The sequence below is a fragment of the Dunckerocampus dactyliophorus genome, chromosome 9, assembly GCF_027744805.1.
Source record: "Dunckerocampus dactyliophorus isolate RoL2022-P2 chromosome 9, RoL_Ddac_1.1, whole genome shotgun sequence".
NCBI lineage: Eukaryota > Metazoa > Chordata > Actinopteri > Syngnathiformes > Syngnathidae > Dunckerocampus > Dunckerocampus dactyliophorus.
This window is the reverse complement of record NC_072827.1, coordinates 8247100-8272249: the sequence shown is the minus strand read 5'-3', so window position 1 is coordinate 8272249 and position 25150 is coordinate 8247100. Positions and strand designations below refer to the sequence as shown.

The 25150-nt window shown below is 39.7% G+C and overlaps 1 protein-coding gene across 3 annotated transcripts; it reads left to right on the top strand.

The window, feature by feature from the left end:
* Window positions 1–3715: 3715 nt before the first annotated feature.
* Window positions 3716–16051, top strand: sp3a (sp3a transcription factor). Of its 3 annotated transcripts, XM_054787921.1 has the most exons (7): window positions 3716–3881; window positions 4220–4317; window positions 4635–4718; window positions 10109–11354; window positions 11619–11805; window positions 11916–12112; window positions 14531–16051. In XM_054787921.1, exons 1-7 carry the CDS (start codon window positions 3860–3862, stop codon window positions 14821–14823), a joined length of 2127 nt encoding a protein of 708 aa, XP_054643896.1. In that variant the 5' UTR covers window positions 3716–3859; the 3' UTR covers window positions 14824–16051. The 3 variants fall into 3 exon arrangements, with proteins under 3 accessions (XP_054643896.1, XP_054643894.1, XP_054643895.1); XM_054787919.1 differs by lacking the exon at window positions 4635–4718; XM_054787920.1 differs by lacking the exons at window positions 4220–4317; window positions 4635–4718.
* Window positions 16052–25150: the final 9099 nt, after the last annotated feature.

The window sequence follows — 25150 nt, the reverse complement described above, 5'->3', positions numbered from 1 at the left end:
TGGCTCACTCGTAATCAATGAAGACTCGTTTTTGACTGACTCACGAGTGCTTGACGAAGACCTGAGTTACAGTGACTCACGGGTAGTCAACGAAGCCTCGCTTTACGCAGACACATGGGTGTTCAACAAAGACTAGAATTACACTGACTCACAGGTGCTCGACAAAGACTCAAGTCACACCGACTCAAGTTTCTCTGACTGATGGGTGCTTGACGAAGGCTTGAGTTTCACGTTCAAAAACTTGTTTTGCATGTGTGAGATTCTGCGCGTGCGTATTGAGACAAATGAGTCAAGTACCCGATTCACTTCAGTGACTCATAGGAACTTGAGCCAATAAAAGAAATAGTTTCCCATCACTACTGCATGTTTTCATATATTCTGTATGTAAGTACACTGGTATGCCTAACTATTTAAGCTTTCACCTTTGTTCAATTTGTATGTGGTCCATCTATTTTGTGGCATTCTACATGATGGATATAGATTTTAATGCACACTTCTGTTGGACAATTCATAAAAACTTTGGACAAAAACGTCAGTGCTGGGTTTCAGGATTGCCCCTCACGCTCATTGGCTATTCCATCCACATGTCTCCATGCTGCACCAATTTCATCTGTCTCTCTCTGGTTCCACTTACAGCGTCCCTCATGGTGCCTCAAGCAGGACACTTTCTCTCTGTGGGGTCGTGGTGACAGCCGTTGTTAATATGTTAATGTGAAACACTGCGGGCAGCATTTTCTCCTTCATGTGTCCGCACTGTGCTGCAACAGGAACAATGTCTTCAGCAAGACCATGAAAAGCCATCACGATGCCACACAGTTTGGAGAACTTGTATAATATAAACTGACAGCTACTTTACATTGAACAGGTTGTGCACAATCACTATTATGACTACAGATTACAAGATCAAAATTCAACTCCAAAATATAAAGGCGGTCCGGCATTAGACATACTGTAGGGATTTTGCATTCATGCAGCTTTTAGGATATCTGACTGATCTATTCTACTTTTCAAAACCAGCAAATGCCGAAAAACTCCAAATAATTGATACGCCCATAACATTGTCTATTTTCAACACTCATCCCCCTCCTGACCCTCCTGCGAGATTGGCAATGACTTTTTTCTCCAATTTTGGATCAACATTGGATCAACCTTCCAAGTCTCTCTCCAATTGCCTTTGTTCGCTCGCAACACCATCCAGGTTGAAGCTATAAATATGCCTCACACACTTCTTAAACACATTTAAAGTATAAAATGTATTCATCGGATTGAGTGTGGAAGCTAGTGCTAACATAGCCAAACACAGCTTTTGCGTCTTAGCACACAACTATGGTGTGTTCAAGGACCGTCTAACAAAGTGAAAAATCTCAGCGCTTGACAAAAACACATTAAGCATGTAAAAATACTGGTCTGTCTAAGAGTAGTACATGTATGCGGTACATTTTACCTGTATTATCACATATTTATAAATTATTACTGACACATGGTGAATAAGATGTGTTTAAAATTAGATTTTTTTTTTACCAAAAATATGGAATTTGCAGGGCCGTGAATGCTCAATCGAAAATGTACAGGGGTCCACTGTACTTGCAAATTGTTTATACCTTTCCAAAGTCTCCTGGAGTAAGACAGACATAGCTGAAAGGGTTTTCTAAAGCTGTTTCCAATGGTCTGTGTTTACCTGACACTTGGATTGACAGCGGAGTGATTAGAAATATCCACCATTCACTGCTGTGAGCTCCTGAGTGCCCGGAAAGTGCTTTTGTAGTCTGGCTGTAATGGTCCAAGTTTGAATTGAAGGTTGAGAGAAATAGCCTCACTGCGGTGGTGCACTCTGAGGAACTGACACACCACAATAATAGTCAGAAGTGGGGTCCTGATAGCATCACAGGCAGGCACAGAGCGGGCACAGAAACATGCACAAGCTCATTACGTGCTTGTGGCATGCTCACAATGTTGTTACGAACACAAGAGCAATGAGGGTGGACATCACTCCAAAGCAGGTTAATTTTCCCTATACTATATAATGATGATCTTTTCTCTAATGCATCCATGGGCCTACATTAACATTTCAAATTTCTCATTCACTACGTAGAGGTCATAACTGCTGCATAAAGAAGTGTAATCTTTATGTATTGAGGCAATAATGCAGCAAGGACCACATAGCGAAAAATGAACTTGCCACTTTGATATTTTGTAAGAGATTATATACAGTATAGTGTATTTCAAGAGCAAACTGCATCTCAGCTTTGTGATATACTGTAGGTGAAAAAGCATATTATTGGTATTAACTTTACTCTTTGCTTTTTCCCCAATTTTTGCTGTTGTTTTTTTCATTTTCCAATATTTCAACATTCTGTGTAAGTTTTCTTTTCATAATATTATGACTTATTTCCCATAATATTACAACTTTGTTCCTATAATACAGTGTTTTGACTTTATTCACATATTATAACTTTTTCCACAAACTAATTTTCCTAAAAAATACAACTTTATTTTGTCGTGTTTGTTTCTCATAATATTACAACTTTTTTTCTTTAATATTTCTACTCTATGGTACTAAAATGGCATTGCTTTTCTCCATAATATTACAAGTTTATTCTTGCAAAATTGCAACTCTTTTTCTCGTGAGAATATGACTTTTTTCTCTGATTATTTTGATTTTATTCTCGTAAAATTACAGCTCTTTCTGCTGTTGTTTTTTTTTAAATTTTCCAACTATTTCAACTTTCTTCTTGTAGATTTTCTTCTCATAAATATTACTTCGGTCCCATAATATTTCGACTTTATTCATATAACATATAACCTTTCCTGCAACCTAATTAAAAAAAATACAACAACTTTATTTGTTGTTTTGTTTGTTTCTCATAATATTATGACTTTTAAAAATATATTTTTTTTATTATTTCATCTTTATGTTACTAAAATGCCGTTATTTTTCCTCACAATATTACGTTATTCTCGTGAAATTAGGACTTTTTCTTGTTAGATTGCAACTTTTTTTTCTTAATATTTTGACTTTATTCTTGCAAAATTTCAGCTGATTTTTCTATTTTTGCTGGGGGTTTTTTTTGTAGTTTTGTTGGTAAATTATATTTTTACAATGTGTGCCACAAATGGCGCCCCAGGCCTCACTTTGGACACCCCTGCAATAATGCAAGAAGGTCTATTGTGGTGTTCAACTACTATTAACTTCTTTCGGAGCCAAAATTCAAACAACCCAAGCCCCTTCACGTGCTGATCACATACACCACTGTGCTGCATGAAAAAATATTATAAGAATAAATAAAAATATGATGATAAATATTTCTGGCATTTTTTAAGATTAATTTGATGAGGTTTTAAAATATTTTTTTGCTTGTGAAAATATATTCCCGAATATGTATATAGTTGCTTTGGTCCTTTATTCGCTGATGGTGTCCCATCCATTTTTTAAACAGGTGGGTTGGCATGTAAACAAAATAAGTAGTTTTGCAACATGAATTAAGTGTGGTAAAGTCAACTCTTTCTTTTAAAACAAATTGTGCAACAGTACCACAACAAATTCCACTCGGACAGTAAATCAGAAAATGTTCAACAGGAAATATAATCCGCCATGGAATGACAGATATGATGACTAGCTAATCAGAATACGCTGCTTAAAAGAAGTAACCAATCAAATATGTACAGGAGGGCGGGATTTCCTCCGTGTGACGCAAACGCTCCAGTCAACACTGCAGGCCCCACCCTTTGTGTTGCTTACCGCCAGTCAATCAAAATAGAAAAAAAATCTTGACAGTTATCACCTATTTCTACGCGGCTACCATCAATACAAACTGCTAGCCATGTCCGCTTGAGTGTAACGGTCCAAACAATCCGCCTAATGGCAAGTCACGCAATGACTGGTATGTAATTTCTTATCTTATTCTTCACCCACGTATGCTAACGAGGCTAAATTAGCTTGCTAGCAGGCTAGCTGGGATGCTTGTGGGCGATACTGCTAATTAGCACCCGGCTAGCTAAGTTAGCAGTAGCCGCTAACGCTGTTCTTGTAGCTAACTAGATTAGCGACATCAAACTTCGTGTTTCCGCGCTGCTACTTCTTCCCCCCCCCGCACGATAACGGCGATACTTGTGAACGAGTTTTAAGCTAAACGATAACCACTCTGCTCTCCCTGTGGTGATGAGGTTTGTTTAGCCACAGCTAGCTCTGTTCGAACTCCCCATATTTTGTCCTATACAGCGCCAGAACGTCCACTGAAAGCAGAGGAAATGGCTGCTTTGGACGCGAACAGCAGTCAGAGCGACTTTTTGCAACATGAAGACGACAGGGGCAATCAGGTAAGGCTTTTCTTGCGGTATTTCTCAGTGCATGCGTCGGGTGTAGCTTTGTGGCTCTGAGTTTGAAACTTGCAGAGGGATTTTGAACCCCTCAGACAACGCTTCCTCTCGGACTGTGCTTAAAATCCCGCCTTCTCCGCTATGGGTGAAGAGACCGCCTGAAATCTCAAGCAGATGTCAACATGAGGTGAATGGTGTCTGTGGCGGGTCAACATATGTGTGCGACTTCCGCGCTGCAGAACTTGGTTGACACGTCTTTATTTGGCTAATCGCCACTCAATTTCTCCCCCCTCCTTAAACTTGCTCTCGATGGGTAGGACACTGAGTCGTCGTCTCTTGACCTGCTTGCAAGCAGCTGCACTAAGGTTGGGTCACTAGCATCAGAGGTAACTGCTGATGTGGTAAGTCAGCACCTCTGGTAGATTAGCTTCAGGACACGTGACCCCCAATCATACGGCAGTTCTACCGCAGGAGCCCTCAGCACCACATATACACACGGGACACTTTATGGGGAACAGCTGCACGATCGGTTGACATCAAATAAAGACGCTGGAATAAAAGTTTGACAACTGCACCACAGCTGTGAAAGGTGTGACTAATGTTACTTCATTTAATTACAGTGGTAACTCGGTTTTTGTTATGAAGCCGTTCCAAAGGGTCTGTCAAAAACCTAATACCTCTCGCAATATTGCAGTTCGATTATATTTAAAAAAATTAAAAAAAACAGCAAAAATTGGGGAAAAAGAGCAAAACCCAACGTTCATACTGATAATATACTTTTACACCTCCAGTCATCCCTCGCAATATCAGGCTTCGATTATCGCTCCCTCGATGTATCGTGTTTTTCAGAAATTAATTCATAAATGATGGCTGTTTCATGGTAGTCTATGGTCTATTATTAGTCGAAACATATTGAAATACAACTGATATGTCTTATTCTGGTCACTAGGCGGCAGTAATGATGGAAAATATTACATTATCTTAACACTTCATGAAGTCAGCCATGGCATGTGCGACATGATAGAATGAAAAGAGTTCTCCTCCCACACTTAGGTTTTGGTTTAAGTTTAGAAGAAATAAATTCGAGGCTAACTGGTTAGCTCACTAGCTTGCCTGCTAGCGGACGTCTCGAGTCCCTGCAGCATAAGAGTTTGGTAATGTGGTGTAATGGATAATAGGAGTGTAAAGGTAGCTATATGTGTGTTACTTCATGTCTACAGGGATCTAATAGTATTAAAATCATACTTAGAAAGTCATAAACAGGTGGTCTATGCCAGGGGTCACCAACGTGGTGCCCGCGGGCACCAGGTAGCCCCCACAACCACATGAGGTGCCCGCAAGCCTGCTTTTCATTCAGGTTTTCAGTTAATAATGAAAGAACAGTAGAAAGAAATGCATTCTGAAGTACAAAATGTGAGTTGTGGACACCAGCATTTTGTTAATGTTCTGGTAAAACAAGCATATTCGCTTTGTTTGGGTTTAAAATAAGCTCTGAAAATAAATGTTACAAAAATGAGTAGCTCTTGGCCATTTTCATTTCGTAAAAGTAGCTCTCACAAGGAAAAACGTTGGTGACCCCTGGTCTATGCTGTTAACTACATAAATATTCCATTTATTAACATTCGGCCTGCATCTAAAATCTCTGATATTGGCAATCCGATGCCAACAGTCCATTCCATGGTCAGCACCAGCACTTATATTCATCATGCAGAACCCACGTGATCACAACAATAGCGTGTGCTAGCTTGTTTAGCAAGGAGTAGTAGTGAACTCGGCGGTGTGGATGTATGTTTGTTTTTTTTTTTTTGTTAAAGTCCGTGCAAAACTTGTCATGCACAAGTTTCCTGTGGTGGCAAAGATCCAGGGGAAGTTTAATACGACCAACCTCGTTGCGCATTTGAAGCAGGAGTTTTGCAAAACACCTCGGCTTCCTGAAACAATCATCACTGTTTGACATATTTGCAAAGCGTGAAAAACTTCCGCGGGACGGCAAAAAGTCTGGCTTTAGCAGGAAAGAGCCAGCCCCTGTCGGAGGTGAGTAATGTCGGGTTTAAACGCTTCTTGAGCCCCTCGATCCTCACTACAATATGCCAATTGTGGATAAAACACCAGATGCATCAAGAAGTAAGTCGGTCAGTTTTTGTCATTGTTCTGTTTGAGTAATATCACTTGATCAAGCCTTTTCTAACACTCCACCCTACTAAACAAGCAATAAAAGTGTATGATTCCTGCTGATATTGGATCAATATCCGTGTCAGCCAATATTCAAGGCTGCAATATTGGAATCGTATGAAACCCCTATTAATAACATGACAAGACTGAGTCACCAACACATAGGATTTTTTGTTTCGGGCACTCGATTCCGTGGAATGATGGAAACGGACTAGTTTGTTTTGCGCAATGTTTGGCCATAGGGTAACTGAGACCTATCATTTTAATCGAAAACCGAATCATATGCAAACCTGGGCGTAGGAAACCCGAGGTACCACTTATAAACACGAGAAACCTTTCAGTATGATACACAAACTGATCCTGAAGCTTAAGGTCTGCGAAAAACTGTCTGAGAGGTCCTGCTGTGGAAGCCTGCCTGTAGCTGCCTGTAGTGTAAATTTGTTGCGGGAGAGTAGCAACGCTTGCAATTAAATGGACAGCCATTGCATTTTGCCACTAACAACTAGAAATGACAGCTGCAGCTGGTATGTTTTCATTTGGGTAATGACCAAGCGGGATTGACTGTACTTCTACTGCACTGCTAATGATTACACAAATATGAAGTTATTATATGACTGATAGTGCCCTGTGTTAACCACTAAACTGCTGAATAAAATTCATTTGTTCTAGGACTCAAACCTCCTACTTTGCTTTTTAATTCAGTTCCTTTCATGGATATGTCAATGAGTCCCACTCCTAGACTATGATGTGAGTTGAGTTTTAGTGTAAAGGGGGAGTTTTATCCTGACGTACGTGCTGGCTACGTGCAAAAATGGGGAAAATCGCAAGAGACGCGCACTTTGCACACACACATTTTCATACTCCCTTACAGCACGCAAAGTTCGTAGGAAGAAAATTGGGATGCAAATTAATTTCTGCATGCACGCAGGAAAACGTTGCACGCAGCCAGGTCGCAAGGGCAAGGCAGAGGAGGAGTGCGTGTGTTACAAGTTTAAAAGTACATTGTGTGCCCGGCCACGGCAGCAGGTCCTCCAGTGGTAGGCGACTCCTCCAGCTGTACACTCTGGTTCTCCCGACCTCCATGGACGCATGGCAGCTGATCACATTGCGTATCTGACATTAATGCACCTTACCCGGCCACAGCGGGCGGCTCTTCCCGCTGTACACTGTGGTTCTCCCGGTCACAATAGCGTAGGTCCCGTATGAAGCCAGTACGCCTATCTTGCAATCGAAGTGAGTGGGCTCCATGAGCCTCGTACGATGCCCACACGCGGTACATCCCCAGTGAGTGAAACATACGACAGCCTTACATGAAGCATACCTAGCACGCACGAGTTGCACGCCGCACTCAAGATCTAAAAGCATAGGGCGAGCGGCAAGCACGTGGATGTCACAAATCACTGGCTCCGTAAGTACAACACACTTGCAACCCCTCCGATGCCCGACTTCCTCTACGTGCAGGCCATGGCCAACTAATTTCCCCAAAATTGCAGAGCCCATGCGTGTCCCGCTTAACTAATGAGTTACTAAGTCACTCACACTGTACACAGAACACATGAAGGACATGTAAAAATACAGCAATAACAAAATACAAGAATGAAATATAAGAGTTATACAAAGAGAGCAACTCCTTACTTTTATTCATGCAGCTAGTTTGCAGGCCGTTGTACCTTTCCAAAAATAGTCCCAGGCTCGTCTGGAAGGATAACCTCTTCTCCTCCCAGATATCCTTGTAATAGTGCACGGACAGCATTCAATCCTTAGTTAATTCAGTTTATTTAATTAAGTTAAGTTCAGTTAAGTTAATTCAATAAAACTCTTGAATCTTGAATCTAGTTATGGTCGCCACGGTGCAGCGGTCGGGACCAAAAGAGCATCTGATATTGGTGGGCGTGTCTTTTCTGATGTTTGTTTTCACTTCCATGGTGAAGGCTTTCCTTTTCCTTGGCGCACCGCCGCTGGGGAGACATAATGAAGTGTAAAAAGCTATTTAATTAGCAATGTGATTCTTCCCAAGTGTGTGTGAGCAGCAACGCACAGTATTGTTCTGCTTGTGCTGTGCGTGGCATGTATTCTTCCGCCAGCGCTCGCTGTAACTAGTTCTTCAGCGCCATTGACGCACAGACTTGAGAGCACGGTTGAAAGCAGACACTCACTAAAACTCTGGTTATTTACGTTTACACTTGCTACACGGCTGTAAGACCACACCAATGTGTATTTTTTTCTGTCGTATGGTTTATTAACTAAGTGATTTTGTTTCTTTTCCACCCACTTGTCATGAGTTGGTTCATCTGAAGTATAAAGCCAAGTTGTTTTTCAGAAATGCTACGCATGCTAAACACATGTGCCGTTCTGCTGGCCTTAATAGGTATCGTTTTTTTCAAATGTTGCCCACTTTAAAGTATTTGTTGGGATCTATTTATGTTTTCATCCAAATGTAAGTTCATTTAATCTTTGGAAGAATGCCTTCGTCATTGTACCAGCTATTCTTACTCAAAAATCAGTACTCAAATCAAAATATTGATACTTTTGATACTTTAGTCATTTGAGGTAATGTTGGTCTGAAGTTGGTCTGTTGAAATGGAGCCATGTGTGAATTGTGAACAAAGTTTTTATTCTTACAGTAGTTATTAATAATTACTATTTTCACATGTTTCATATGATTTTGTCCTGTTTTTTTCTATTGTTGTATATTAGCTTGGCTATATTGTAAATCACCCCGCTACCAATAAACGTCAGGGTTTTAAATAAATAAATCATTATATTATATTTAAAAAAATATATAAATTTATTGAATGAATATTTTTTACTTAAGGTACTTAAATGTCTTGTATTATTTATGCCATGATATGAAATACACTACTTTTAAAAATTTACCAGGTACATTAGGTGAATTTGCACAAAGTATGGGCTCAGTATTGCCAACACCAGCCTGAATTTTAGTCAGTGTCGGATTGGAAACTAAATCAGTGGTATCGCACATCACTACTTCTTGCAAAGACAGCTGACCAGAATTTCACATTTAATATGTGTACTTGAATCACTTGAGACACTCAGTTTATGAGACGAGATGATACACGATTGGGTCGACGAGACGAGATTTTAACATTACTTTTAAGAAAAATACAATTAAAAATGACAAGATATTGCAATCTACTAATTCATTTTTGCTACATTACCTTACATTGCTCCTCACAAGGCTACATTCTTCTGCACTGTGGATCCTAACAGCCTCGCCTCCACCCAATGACACAAAGAGACTGTATGACTGACGTAAAAAAAAACTCAGCTCATGTCATTGTTCTGTGGAACAAACGCGCCAAGGTGCTGAAACCAATGCACAGAGTGAATCCTCTTCCTGCTTGTTTGGAGACGGGAGACGAAAACAGACACACATGAGCATGGCAAAATGTTCGGGCTGGCAAAATTATCAAGTTCATTTTCATTTATTGTGTGATTAAATAATTTATTTATTATCATCCCAGGCCTAATCCCACGAGACAGTTTTTTTTTTTAATGAAAAATCACGTCTTAATCTTGCGAGATCTTGTGACACTCCTACATAGCGCTGTGTTGTAAACACTTACGTGTGTATAATATCCCTCATTTCCTCTCTCAGAATACAGATCAGACCTCTACACAGCTGACTGTGTCTGATAAATGGGAGGTGTTAACCCCAACCACAGCAGCAAAGGATGATTCTGGGATGATACAGATCCAAGGCCAAGGAATATTAACGTCAAATGGACAGTACGTTCTTCCTCTCCAGAGCTTGCAAAGTCAGCCGATCTTTGTGTCGTCGGGAAATGACAGCACCTCTGCCAATTCAGTGCCTAACATTCAGTACCAAGTCATTCCTCAGATTCAGACTGCAGACGGACAGCTGAGCTTTGCCACCGCGGGTATGGAAGGAACGACACTGAGTCAGGATGCCACAGGGCAGATTCAGATCTTGCCCGATGGCAGCCAGAGTCTCAGTGTGACGTCAACGGCAAACATCCTTACAAACAACCAGAGCCTCATATCACAGACTGGGAATGTCCAGCAGATGCACGGGGTTTCTATTGGCAGCTCCACCTTCAACAACCAGGGTCAGGTTGTTACTAATGTGCCTGTGGGTTTGCCGGGGAACATCACTTTTGTTCCTATTAACAGTATAGACTTGGACGCACTCGGCCTATCGGGAGCCCAGACTATAGCAACGGGTGTCACCGCTGATGGCCAGTTAATCATGGCCAACCAACATGGGACTGTCTCAGTGAACCAGGCGAAAACCGACGATCACCTCTCACAAACGCTAACAGCAAATGGCGCAAATGCTGAGCTCTTTGTACCGACGTCTGCCTCCCAGCTACAGAACCCATCCAGTGAAACAAATCTCCTGACACAGGACGCCTCGTTGTCATCGGTGGCAACAGAGCAGGCCAACTTGACTGCCGGCCTCCAAGAAGGCTTTATCCAACAGACTCAAGAGCAGAACATCCAGGCGTCATCTTCTCAGTCCATCGTCCAGCTGCAGCAGGTGCCATTGCAGACCATCAACGGGCAGGTGGTGCAGTCGGTGGCCACCGGCAGCCAGGGTGTGCAAAATCTGCAGCTAATCAACCCCGGGACCTTCATCATCCAAGCCCAGACAGTAACTCCATCAGGCCAGATCCAGTGGCAGACTTTCCAGGTGCAAGGTGTGCAGAACCTGCAAAACCTTCAACTGCCCACCACTCAACCTCAGCAGATAACACTGGCTCCAGTTCAGACACTTTCACTGGGTTCTAGTCCGGTCAGCATCAGCACTGGGCAGATCCCCAACCTGCAAACTGTGACTGTCAACTCAGTGGCACACCAGGAAGGACACACACTCCCAGGAGGTAAACTACTTGTTTTAGTACACAAGACAAGAAACAATCTCACACAATTTTCAGTAACAATAATAGAAATCTAGTCAAAACTTGCAACATGCTACCTCACACAGAAGTACATTCACATGCGCACTAAAGATATCATATTATTAATAGCTCTGCAGTGCGCGATACAGATGGCAGAGAATTGTGAGCGTGCCTTATTGAAAAACTAAAGGCTTGTGCTTTTCTTGGCACGAGTCCTACAAAACCTGTTTTATTTTTGTGTTGCAGACATCCGAATAAAGGAGGAGCCGGACTCAGGGGAGTGGCAGCTCAGCTCCGACTCCACCCTAAACACCAGTGATCTGTCCCACCTTCACGTCAGGCTGGTGGACGAGGAGGAGCAGCTGGGACAGGAGGGCAAGAGGCTGCGCAGGGTGGCGTGCACTTGCCCAAACTGCAAAGATTCTTCTGGAAGGTGAGTGAGCTTCACAAGTGTTCAGCACCCCAGCACGAAAGCCCACTGACAGTACTGCTGCATTGTACATTAGTATCCCTGAATACTCATTGGGCCGTTACGTTTGACAGAGGATCCGGTGTAGGGAAGAAGAAACAGCACATCTGCCACATCGCAGGCTGTGGGAAAGTGTACGGAAAGACGTCACACCTGCGAGCACACCTGCGCTGGCATTCAGGGGAGCGACCCTTCGTCTGCAGCTGGATGTACTGTGGGAAAAGGTTCACGCGCAGTGATGAGCTGCAGAGACATAGGAGAACACACACAGGTGCCCCAGTTAATCAGTGTATTAGCTTCATTTATCAAGTACCGTCAGGTAAATGTGAGATTTTTGCGGCCATTGTGAAAAATGAAAACATTCACTCACCATTGCAGTTTAATTACTACTAGTATTTATCTCAATATGCATTTCTCATTGCTTCAGTTAATACAAGCCCTTTTGGAGAAAACCTGCATAATTTCACATTAGGGTGCCCGTCTAGCTTCACTTACTGTAACTAGGATGTAATTTTCTAATTAATTAAAAAAAAAAAAATATTTCACCTGTTTTTGCATGTATAGTCTCTTAGTTTGGGCTCCTCTGGCCAGCATTTTGCATCGAAAACTCACAAACCAGATGGAACGGAAAATGTTTCTGTGCTCAAATAACGCTCAAATAATTGAACCTAAAATGTCAGGTACAGAAAAACAGAAGATCACCAGCAAATGGTGAAAATCAGCCCGTAATTGATGCGCCCATTTTTGACACACAACTCACTCTTCCCCTCCAAACTCTCCTGCCAGCTTGACACCTTGTCCTCCGATTTTGGATCAACATTTACAACAAAAGTACATTTCGTAATTATTAGATTAGCTTTAGTTCCAGGAACCCTCCCCATCTCTCTTCACACTTGCCTCACACGTTTATTAAACACATTTAAAAGTATAGGTACTCACCACCTATGAATGGGGTGCCACAAGATCTCGCGAGATTAAAATGTGAAAAGATTTTTCATTCAGAAAAAATGTCTCATGAACACCAGGCCTGGGATGATAAAAAATACTTAACTAATCACACAGTAAATGGAAGGCAACTCAATAATTTTGTCGGCCGCAATATATTGCCATGCGCATGTGTGTCTGTTTTTTCCTCATCTCCCGCCTCCAGGCAGGAACAGGATTCACTCTGTGCATTGGTTTCAGCACCTTGGCACATTTCTTCCATAGAACAAAAGCATGAACAGAGCATGTTGTAAGGCTGTAAAACCCATCACCATACACTTTATACACTTTTCTCACTTTTATACACTTTTCTCAGACAGGCATTTTCATTTTATCACATTTCTCTCTTGTTTAAATACTCTCAAAGAAGTTAAAACCTTTGTTTGAATTTTAATGATCAACCTGCAGGTACGACACAAGAAATTATTAAGTCACTCGCGTATTTTTTCTCCTGTGACCGTGCCTTTTCGTCCTGGTGCGTTCCGCTGTACTGTAGCATTTTTGTATCCTCGTTAAAACATATTCAAGCAAGCTAGCGATGACACAGGAGACACGGAGGGCAGCACGAAGGAGATTGATTGACAGTGGTCCACAGCCAATCAGTACGCAGAAAACAATGGACGGTGCAGACAGACGACCGAGTGAAAGAGAGAGACCCAACTTCCAACAATGCCAGGCTCGGCCTATAACAGCGTTCATACGCTGTAATAATAAAAAAAAAAGAACCAGTAAAAAATTCCACAAAACAGCGAATCCGTGAAAGGTGAAGGTTCTTAAAATTAAAGTTGTCGTAGACCCAATGTCATGTATCGTCTCGTCTCGTGACACCTCTACTAATTAATGATAATGTAAGACGATACGTGCGTTCAAAAACCACCAAACAAACGATACGTGTGTTCAAAAACCACCGAACAAAGTGCGAAATCTGAACACTTAAGGAAAAAACATTATCAGTGAAGCATAAAGTCATAAATATGTAAATTGTTGGGGTGGGGTTAACAGTGGCACATGTAATATTGTACATTTTACCTGTTTTATAAAATATTACCAACTTAGGGTAAATGAGATGTTTTCTGTGGGGGTGGAGGAAAATAGGCTATTTTTTTATTTTAAAAAATGTTGAAATGTGTGTCTCAGTCCGGGATGAAGAGTTTAACCTTTAGAGCAGGGGTGTCAAACAGTGATGAGAAATGAGAAGTGAAGTAAGAATGTCATGGCAAGCAGACATTCAAGCATTTATTTTTGAAAAATGCTTGGAATATCTTGCTGCATGATTAGATAATACTGACATTTAGAAGAACTACAAGCAGTATAATTTTTCAGACAAAATGACAGATCAGATACATTTAGAAGGGCAAAGGTAAAGTGCATTATTGACATGCATTATTCCCTGGGTTTCGCGGGCCACATAAAATGATGTGGCGGGCCACATCTGGCACCCGGGCCTTGTGTTTGACACCTCTGCTTTAGAGCATCCATTTTTGACATTATAGAACAGATTCAGAATACTGACTGTTGTAAAAACCAGACAACAGTATATTATAAGTGAACTATAAGCCAGAACTGCTGTTTGTTAATAAGTGCTAAGTATACACGTGTTTTTTTTTTTTCTTGACTTGTCTCTTGATATGTGAAAAAGTTTATTTAGAAAAAACCTTTCCTCATGCATTCATAGTCTAACTTTTTTTTTTCCTGGCATTGGCAGGCGAGAAGAAGTTTGTGTGCCCCGAATGTTCCAAGCGCTTCATGAGGAGCGACCACTTGGCCAAGCACATCAAAACACACCAGAACAAAAAAGGTGTAAACTCTGTGAGCGCCGCTGTGACCGCCGTGGAGTCGGCGGGGTCCTCAGACAGCATCATCACCACGCCGGGCGGGACCACCCTCATCCTCACCAACATCCAGCAGGGCTCCAGCAACGCCCAAGACATCTTGGCCAACGCAGAGATTCCCCTGCAGCTTGTCACCACCTTAGCAGCCAGCGAAGTCATGGAGTGATTGATTGACCATCACCTCAAAGACTCATGTGACAGCGTGTACTCATACCTGCATTTTTATTCCAGTTTTGAAGACAATAAAAATATGAATATATATATATATATACATATATATATATATATATATATATATATTTTAACACAAAAATAGTAAGTCCTGTCCACTCTGCAATAGAGTGTAAGTAACAGTTTAAAGAGACATTGCAGTAATTCCTCAAGGAAATGCCTTATTTTGTACAATATTGTGTAGTTGCAAGTATAGGATGTCCTCAATCGACTTTGTTATTAATGTCTTTTTCACCTTTTCTGACCTTCACTTTATGTCCCTTTTTCTGTGAGCACCACCAAGCTAATTTTACCCTGAAAAAGTACTGGTTTTGATGCAAATGTATTTATGTTATTTGTTTTTTTCTATATGTTGCATTTTTTTCCCCAGTGTAGGTTGTGTGCTTCCAACTTAGCAATTCCCACAACCTCTATTTTTTTGGAGGGCGAAAACAATCAAAACTTTTCTATTGTGATTTGTCCTCAAAATGACTAACACATCGGATCATGAGCTATTTTTGATTCCACAAATTTTTATATTGGGCTCTACCACAAAAGACAACTCTTCAAAAAGCCTTCCCTGTATCGAAATGCATTTTTCTAAAGACTTTTTGGTGATAGTTGCCAAATTTGTCTAAAATCTCAGGGTGAGGTTTGACCAAGTGTAGGGAATCTCCCCTGTATCGTCATTTTGCGGGGCAGGGATGATGGACCAAAAGCTGAGAAGAACAACAGCACTACCGTGATACTTGCGATCATTAATCATGTTTATTTGTTTTGTTATTGATTTTTTAAACTAACCGAATCATCCCAACAGTACAATTCACAATCAGTCCAATGTAGGCGTCTCCAGAGTGTAAATGTAATATTGATTGTGGTACTTTTCATTGTTTAACAGCACTGTGGTCATCACTTGCGTCTTGTAGTGGATCATTGTTTGCGTCCCTGTCTGCAAATCTATTTGTGAATTTTCTAACTATTATTTTTCCCCCATTTTGAATGTCTTTTTTTCTTTCTGACCCCTCCCCTAACTTTTAAAGGAATAGGCGATGTTATCAAATTATTTTTGATATATATTGTCCTCTTCAGCATCCACACAGCTTCTTGTGTACTTGACGTTTTTACTTATTTAGACCTCTGTATAAATCTTGTCTATAATGTCATTATAAACATTTCTGTTACAATCCAATTGCCATTATTATTTTTTTTTTCAATTTTTATTCAGACAATGTTTCACACTTTCCTTGTACTGCATTTACCTTTTTTTGCTATTAAGGACAACCAAGTGGTTCCATCCCTACGCCTCAAGTCTGACAGTGCGGCCCAGCAGATGTCACTACAGCCAAGGCAGCGGCACATAAGGCCCGTTTTGACACCTTGACCTTCCTTCTGTGGCGATGCAGAGACCGAGTCTGAAGTCGCTGAGGCCAACAGGAAGTTTGCACCCTTCGTGGAAGTACCTGAAACGTAGCATGAATTTGAATGCAACCCACCTGTCTGGATGACCTCTTTCTTTTCAGATAACAGGTATCGGCATTTCTATTAATTATACTGAATGTTTTTGCTCCCATTTTTCATCTAAAACTTTTTTTGTGTGTACACAAAAGGCCTATTTTTCTTAAATATTGTTCACATATCTTTGATAAACATTCATATTTCATCCACCTTGGTGTGTCATTGCATCCTGCGGCAAAAGATGGAAATTAAACAGCACAAAGAAAATGCAACAAAAATGGGAAGTATAGCGCAAAAAGGCAGAATGATAAAAAAAAAAGCTGACATATTGATACTAATAACTAATAATAGCACAAAAGCATTGTCTTGAAGTAGATATACAGTCATTCCTATGCCCTCCCGATATTGTGGTTTTTCACAAGGTAATTAAATGATTGCTGTTTTGATGCATATTTAAACAAATTGTACTTATTCTTGGCCCAAATTAGACATTTTCAAGCATAAAAATGGCTTCATGAACTAAAATACAAATACAAAGCAGAAGAAGCATTCTAATTGTGAATGTAGAATTCTACATTGGCCACAAGGTGTCGGTGTTCGGTGAGACAAGGGCCAGACATGATCAGCAGAAAAGGCATTTATTGCAAGTTTAAATTGGCTCACAACAGGCACAATAATAATAACACAATCATAATAATAACATGGGCTACTGTTTGGGCCATAACCCACCACAAGCTAAAACTCAACTTGAATGTCCGACGTCACTTCTTGTCCTCGACGCATCTGTCCAACCGGCACTAAAGTCCGCTAGGGAACACATTTACTATGACAAACACACATAGGAGTTTTACTTACGTCTTAAATGGCTTATTTACTCTTATGTCTACTGTATTGGGTAATGCGAGTGTAAAGCCACCATTATAATTAACCGTGATAAACGAGGGACGGCTATATAACTCTTTTTTTTTTTAAGCCTTTTTACAAAATTAACAAAAAGGTATAAAAATGTGACTCCATGGATCTTTTTATTTTTCAGTAGGAAAAGTTTGAACACCCCTGGTTTAGGTTATCTGTGGAGTCTTAAGAAGCCTAAAATCCAACCATTTTGATTGAAGGCCTTAAAACTATCTTAAAATCTCAAGAAATATCTTAAATGTGATTTTGAAAGGTCTTAAAATGTACTAACATTACTTTTATTGAAAACAAATGCATCAACTTAATCTTGCTATTGCTGAGGCCACCATAACATAACTAACTACAAAATGGAACTAATATTACTTCACAGTAGAGATGCTTCCGGTGTTTTTGTTAGGTTAACCATTTTGTGTTCCGATGTAGAAGAGCTGCACTGCAAAAACAATTGCTTGGCTAGAATTCTTATAGGTAACTAGAATATTTTTCTTGTGACTTTTAAGAATATAATGAGTCCTAAAATAAGCAAGTTGTTCTTAGTCACTTAGCTAGATTTAAGTAAAATGTTCTTATTAAAAGGTAAGAAGTAAGGCAATTGCTCTTATAAGAATAAAAATTTGCTTTTATGTGGCTAGATTTAAGCAATGTTTTTACATATTCTAGATGTAGGAGTATCATTCTGTTTTTTTACAATATCCAAAGTCTCCAATTAACCTATCAAGCATATGGAGGGAAGCCCGTACACAGGGAGTTCCACACAGATGTCTTCCAATGGATGGAACTATATTTAAAAAAGTGTGATTGTAGCTAAGATTCACTTAATTTAGGAAAACCTACTGTCATAAACACGATCAGAATTGGTTTTGGCATGATTTGCATGTAAATTCACTAGTTTTTACATTTGTAAACTTGTTGAAAAGAAAGTAATATTATCTTCAACCAAGTTTAATAATTTTACACATTTACACAGATTTTATGACTAGATTTAATTGAATAAATCTTGGTACGCTCTATGAGATGAGATGAGATGAGATGAGATGAGAGACATTGGTCCGAGTTCATTCTTAAATTTAGAACATTTAGAAAACAGTTTTATTCTTAATTTAAGACAAATATTCTTTATCTGTTGTTGAAGAATAATCAAAATAAGGTTTTTAGCTTGTTATTAGAAAAAAGAACTAATTATTGGCAAAAAATATATTCATAAGAATTGGCCAGCTATACTTTTTGAATATAAGATTATTTTTCTTTAATAAAAATTTCATTGTTGTTTCAAAACCAGCCAATCTGTTGATGGATTTTCTGTGTGTGATTCTGTTCTTAAATTGAGAAAGTTAGGTAAGCAGTTTTTGCTATTAATTTAAGGCTAATAGATATTAATCTGTTGCTGAAGAATAATCAAAATTAAGTTTTTTAGCTTGTTATTAGACAAAATAACTAATTTCTGGCAAAAAAAAATCTTCATAAGAATTGACTAGCTATACTTTTTAATATAAGATAATTTTTCTCAAGTGAAAATTGCTAGACAAGATATTTTTTCTTTTTAGGAAAACAAATAAGAAATGGTTGCTTAAAATGGGACTTTTTTACTTTCTTAAAATGTAGTTTTTGCAGTGTGTGAATGAATTCACATCTGTCATTCATCCACGACCGTCACCTCATGATGCAGCATGATCATGCACAGCCCCATGTTGCGAGGACCTGGAAGCTGAAAACATCTCAGTTTTCATCCATTGAGCATGTTTGGGATGCTCTGAATCATCATAGCGTAATCCCACATTTAATCTCTCAGTTACCATAATTGGTTCCACACCCGACCGTGATAAGTGACTTTCCACGAACTATTCATAAATCAGCTGTTTTCATAGTTAAGAGTACAGAAAACTTTTTTACAACCCGCTAAATACGTTTCTTTTTTTTTTTTTTTTTACATTATAAGAGCCCTGAAGAGACATGAAGTAACACCCCTATAGTCACCTCCTATTACCCTACTCCTATTACCTATTACCCAATATAGTACACATCATAAAGGAAAATAAGACATAATATGGACTATGTAGAAATGCATGTTTCAGTTTCTGGACAGTACTCCAGCGGTGGCAATTGTCTCATTAATGTAACTTAATGTAACATTACTGACACCTAGTGACCAGTGTAGAATACTACATTTCATGTGTCTTTCAATGTGTTTTCTGAATGTCTTAAATTTTTTTTTAAGTTAATTTTGCCATTTTTATGCTTGACAATGCTTAATTTAGACCCAAAGTACTTAAAGTTTGCTGAAATATACATATATTTTGAAAAATGATTAACCGTAGTCAACCATGAAACGGCATGATTGATTAATTAAAAAATTGTGATACAGTGAAGCTGCGAAATTTGAAGCGCAATGTGGCGAGGGATGACTGTGTATGATATTTGAGGCAAAAGATGGCCACACCAGATACTGATTGTTTTTGGGGGGCTCAGGGACCCCACCCACAATACAGTACACTGCACATTTTGGAGTGGCCTGTTATTGTGGCCAGCCTAAGGCACACTTGTGCAATAATCATGTGGTCTAATGGGCATCCTGATATTCCACACCTGTGAGGTGGATGAATTATGAATGGTCACTAACATAGAGTTAGCAAGATGTGTGAAATTTTCAATATAGAAAGGTTTTACATCTCTAAATTCAGCTCATGAAAAAATGGGAGCAAAAATAATAGTGTTCAGTGAACATTAGTGAATTATTGTTGTTGTGCATTTTGTATTTTGATACAGATCTGGATGTTTGGGTTTTGTTCTTATATTGCCTGGTCACTGATGTACATCGTACTGAAATTGGTACATTTGACTCGTTAGGCCTTGTTGCTGATATATTCTTTATAAAGGAATTAGAAATGTATGAAAGGCCACCAGATTTTATTGTGTACGAACATAATTAAAATAGTCATTGAAAAGCTTTATGGGGTAAATCAGCACATGCTTTTTTGTGACAGAAAATAAAAAGCAAGTCAAATCATGTCACCTGTTAAAGAGGCCTCGTCCACCATCCCCTTCCTCTCATTTGCATAATTTAATGAATCCAAGTCATTGTAATGCAATACCGAGTGCGGCAGGAACATAGAATGACAGTTTGAGTTAATGAAATGTGTTAAAGGTATCATCATTTACTTGTATGTTAATTAGTCCAATTAATTTCCCTTGCTCTGTAATCTGAATATTGTAATAATCTTTGCTCCCCTGCAGGAATGGAATCTACAATGCACACACCTCTGGGACAATCTGCGTGAAGCATCATGGTTTCTCCGCATGTACAATGTGCACTTTTCACGAGTATGAGCTTCTTTGATCAGTTCTTATCATTTTTATTAGTTGATTGCGATGCATGTCAGAAGTCACACTCACGGTTGGAGGACTGCTTGGAGTCATTTGCATGCTGCATCATTTCATTATTTCATTGTTATTTCTACCTTTACAGATGGATGCCGCCATGCTTGGATGTTTGGGGAAAACAAGGCCACGTTTATCAAAAAATGTGTCCCCTGCGCTCACAAGCAAAGCAATGGAAGCTGGAAAGAGAAGGTAAAAACTAGGGTTCTGAGAGATAAACTGATGCAACGTTAACAAGCGAGAGATGTGGCTGCATGGCCATAAATCCTTAAGACGAATGGATTGTAGAGACATGCACCGGTTATCGCAAGACTAGCAATCGGTTGACAGTACGTCTGTTAAACAACACAAGAGCCCGAGCTACTGGCGAAACGATTGTCATAGCTTACTGTGGATCTGTTGTTGGCCATATTGTAAATCACCCAGCTACCTCAAAATACTTCAGGGTTTGATATAAATAATGAATATAATAATATAATATCAATGATTAATGTATTGAAATTCATATTTTATTTGAGTATAAATTAATAAAGTCTTTTGTGCTGTTGATGCTACAATATGAAATACACAACTCAGTGGCCCTTTGTCACTCTCCGGCCACCCGAGTTGCCGCCCCCATGGCTGGGGGACAATTTTGACAAACATGGTGTCTGTGGTGCAGAACATTAGTTCAGCCTACCTGCCATTTCTGCTTGGATGCATTTCACTGCAGCACACAACTTTACGTGTGGAGGAGCTGTCAATAAAAGCGCGTCTTGCATGAACTGCCAGTGGTAGGTAAGTTTTCCATGATTACTTTGGTCGGTTCCGGGCAAGTTTTCTCACTATGTTGACTTTGACTTAAATTCTGACGCGTAATTCAGTACATAAATGTGGTAATATTGGAAGCTCTCTGTAGCAGCATGAGTGGGCATGTAAACCAAGGAGTCTTTAGTTAAAACAGGAGTGCCGATGACATCCACTTCCGTATTATGCCCTGTGCGGGTTTGGCCGCCATGATGGGGAGCAGAATCCACAAACTATGCATTGAAAACATGTCATCGGCACACTGCTCTGCTTTTAAGTGCTCTAATAGACGGTCCAAAAGCAGTGGCGGAGCTATGGTGTGGCAACCCCACTGGCCATCTCGACAATTCAGGTATCAACTTATTGCCACCGCCTACAGTATGTGAGTAATGGTCTCACCTTGGCCACCCCAAAGAAAAATTTCTGGCTCCACCACTGATACGACAAATTAAAATTTACCAGACACAGGTGAATTTGCACAAAGCATCGGTATCGCTGATACTAGCCTGACTTTTACTCAGTATCGGCTCTCAAACGAAATCAGTGGTATCACACATCACTACAGTGTAGTAGTTTATCTCTGCAGTGGGAGAAAGTTAGATGGTGTGTTCAAGGACCGTCGAACAAAGTAGGGCAGATCGACCCTCACAACAAACAACTTTAAACATAAAAAAGCCTGGGGGATTTCTAACTGTATATTATTTTATATGTAAAATAATGGCCCACATTTCCAACATGTATGTAGTCATTTACAAATTATTTTATTTTTTAAGGGTTTTTTTGTTTTTTTTTTAATCATTGCACCTGAGCGTTACCCATGGCTTAGCGGTTGGGGACCCTTGCCTTACAGCATGATTGGGAATATGCTGTGTTCTTTAACACGTTTGAAAATACTATAAGAATGCCACTTTTATAGAATTGGCTTCTTTATTTTATAATCTAATATTAATGTCTACATCAGCATATGTAACCGCTGAATCTAATCAAATCGTATTGTTTGTAGACTGTATCGAAAACTGTTTTAAAATATATTGTTTTTGAATCGCATCTTAACTCGTGTATCTAGATGCGTATCCAATTGTCTGTCACAAAGAGATTTACAGTACATCCCTAGTAAAAGCACAACACATGTAAAACTTATTTAAAATGTCAATGGAAACCCATTTTAAACCTGATCTTTGTGGGGGAGTTTTTTTGTAGGTTTTTTTTTACTGTGGCGTAATTGTGTTTCAATGTGTAAGTAATTCAAAATTGTCTCTGCAACAAGAATATGATGATCATACAATAACGTTTCCAACAGTATTGTAACATACAGATAGTAACTGTGCTGTGCACTCTAGGCAGAAATTACATGATCTTTATGCTGCCTTTCATATCCAAATCACTCATGAGTTGAAGGCTGCTTCTTCTCCATTTGAGCCTCATTTTAATGGTTTTCACCAGCAGTGGAAAAATAGGCCTGCAATTTTGCCAAATGACTATTATTTGCCTTTCTCAAGGAACAACTTGAAAGTACAGCACAATGAATTGTTGGTGTGGCACAGCTGCAGTTATGTACAGTAGAGCCCTGTTTTTCATGGGGGGGGGGTAACATTCCAGGGCTGCAGCTAATGATTATTTTCTTTGTCCGTTCACCTGAAGCTCGTTGTTTAAATTAATCGAATAATCGCTTGTTGTAAATAATAATTCGAGTCTGCGGCCCTTGTCTTTACCTGCAAGTTGGTTCTTGAGGCTCCAATCCCCACGGTAAGCTAACCATTAACTCTTTGACTGCCCAAGACGTCTATAGACGTCTTTTTTCGCGCGAGCTACAGATCAAAGTCTTATTCATCCTGTGTGTAAATTTCAGACTTGTAGGCAATGTATTTCTGCCCCACTAGTGGACAACAGTTCTCTTTTCCTCCAGCCGGCAGCGACAGATTGGCGATGAAGAAGACGGAGAAAAATGGCGAAGCGCATTCAGAAATCGCGCGGAGACAAAAAATACAGGCAGCTAACACTGTCACAGAGCTTGTGTGGCGGTGGATCTACCTTTATTTGTGACGCAATCGTAAAAGATAGAGGTGCCATGGGTGATGGTGACGTAGTTGATAATGGAAGCCGGAGCAACAAGCAAGTAGTTAGCGTTGCTCAGCCATGTTGCGCGACACCGGAGCCTAACACGGGAAGCAGTTCTGAGTCGTACAAACACACACACTGTAAACAACTGCAAATACTGTAAATAGTTTACACACACACACACACATCTGTAAATAGTTTACACACACACACATACTGTAAATAACTGTAAATACTGTAAATAGTTTACACACACACATCTGTAAATAGTTCAAACATCTGTAAATAGATTATTATTTTGTGTTATGTTTTATGCGTTATGTTGTAAATCTGTGAATAAATACTTATTTTGTCATCAAAATCCTTTTTTCCTGTGTTATTTTTGTTGGTTCATGGAAGTAAACAACTGTTCAGATGTTTGAGGGGTCACTAAAACTAAACACCGTTCTGCTTCAATTTGCTTCTCTGCAGAAAAAGCTCGCTTTCTCTGTTTTTTGGTCAAAATCAGGTGTTTTTGCTGAAAGTACCCTATGTTCTACTGCCAATACCTGAAGACCCAAAAAGACTAGCAACAAATGAAAACAAAACCTTTTTTTCTGATGAAAGAAGAGAGTCTAAAGTTTCTTTAGGTAGTTTCAATGTTTATGTAGTCCAAAAACTCAATATTCTGTGGGTCTTGAAAGCTCAGCAAAAATGGCCAAAAACTCTGGAAGTATGGAGCTTTCTTCTCTGAACATGGCTGGCAGTCAATGAGTTAATACCAAAAAAATAAATAATTCATCAATATCGGTCATAAATGAGAGCCTGAGCAAGGCAAGTTTTTTTATAGGGCACAATTCGTACACAAGGTAAATCTAAGTGTTTTACAGAAAAGAAGGGTAAAATCACGAAATAAAACATAAAATCATTCTAAAATCATTCCATAAAAATTCCATAAAACCAAAAAAATAAAAATGAATTAAAAGTGCAGAGTGCAGATAAATACTTTCAATTGTCATATGCACAGTTGAATAGAAGTGTTTTCAGCCTGGATTTGAACATTGCCAAAGTTGAGGCTTGTCGCACATCTTCTGGAAACTGTTCCAGATTTTGGCAGCATAAAACTGAAACGCAGTCTCACATGTTTAGTCCTGAATCTGGGCACCCGCAGGAGACCACTCCCTGAGCTTCTCAGAGCCCGAGATGGTTCATGTGGCTCTAACATGTCAGAGTGCTTTGGTGCAAGACCATGAAAAGACTTGTGCACAAGCAGAGCTGTGTTAAAATCTATTCTCAGAGTGACAGGAAACCTGCACAGAGATCTAAGCACTGGACTAATGTGGCTATATTTGCGGGTTCTAGTCAGGACCTGAACCGCAGCATTCTGGACTTACTGCAGCTGTTTTACATCTCAGGGAGATCCCAGTGAGAAGGCTGTTACAGTAGTCTAGCCTGCTGGAGACAATAGCATGTTTTTTAGGTGGTAAAAAGATGATGTTACTGATTTGATATGGCTGTTGAACGTTCAGTACCCCTAGATTTGTAACCTGATTAGGTTTTAGAGGGAGAGTCTCTCAACACTTTCTCTTTGTTTTTGTGGGGCACAGACAATAATTTCAGGTTTGTCTGAGTTCAGCTGGAGAAAATAGTTTTGCATCCACACGCTGATCTGTTTGATGCAGTGACAAAGTAAATCTGCAGGACCATGTTCACCT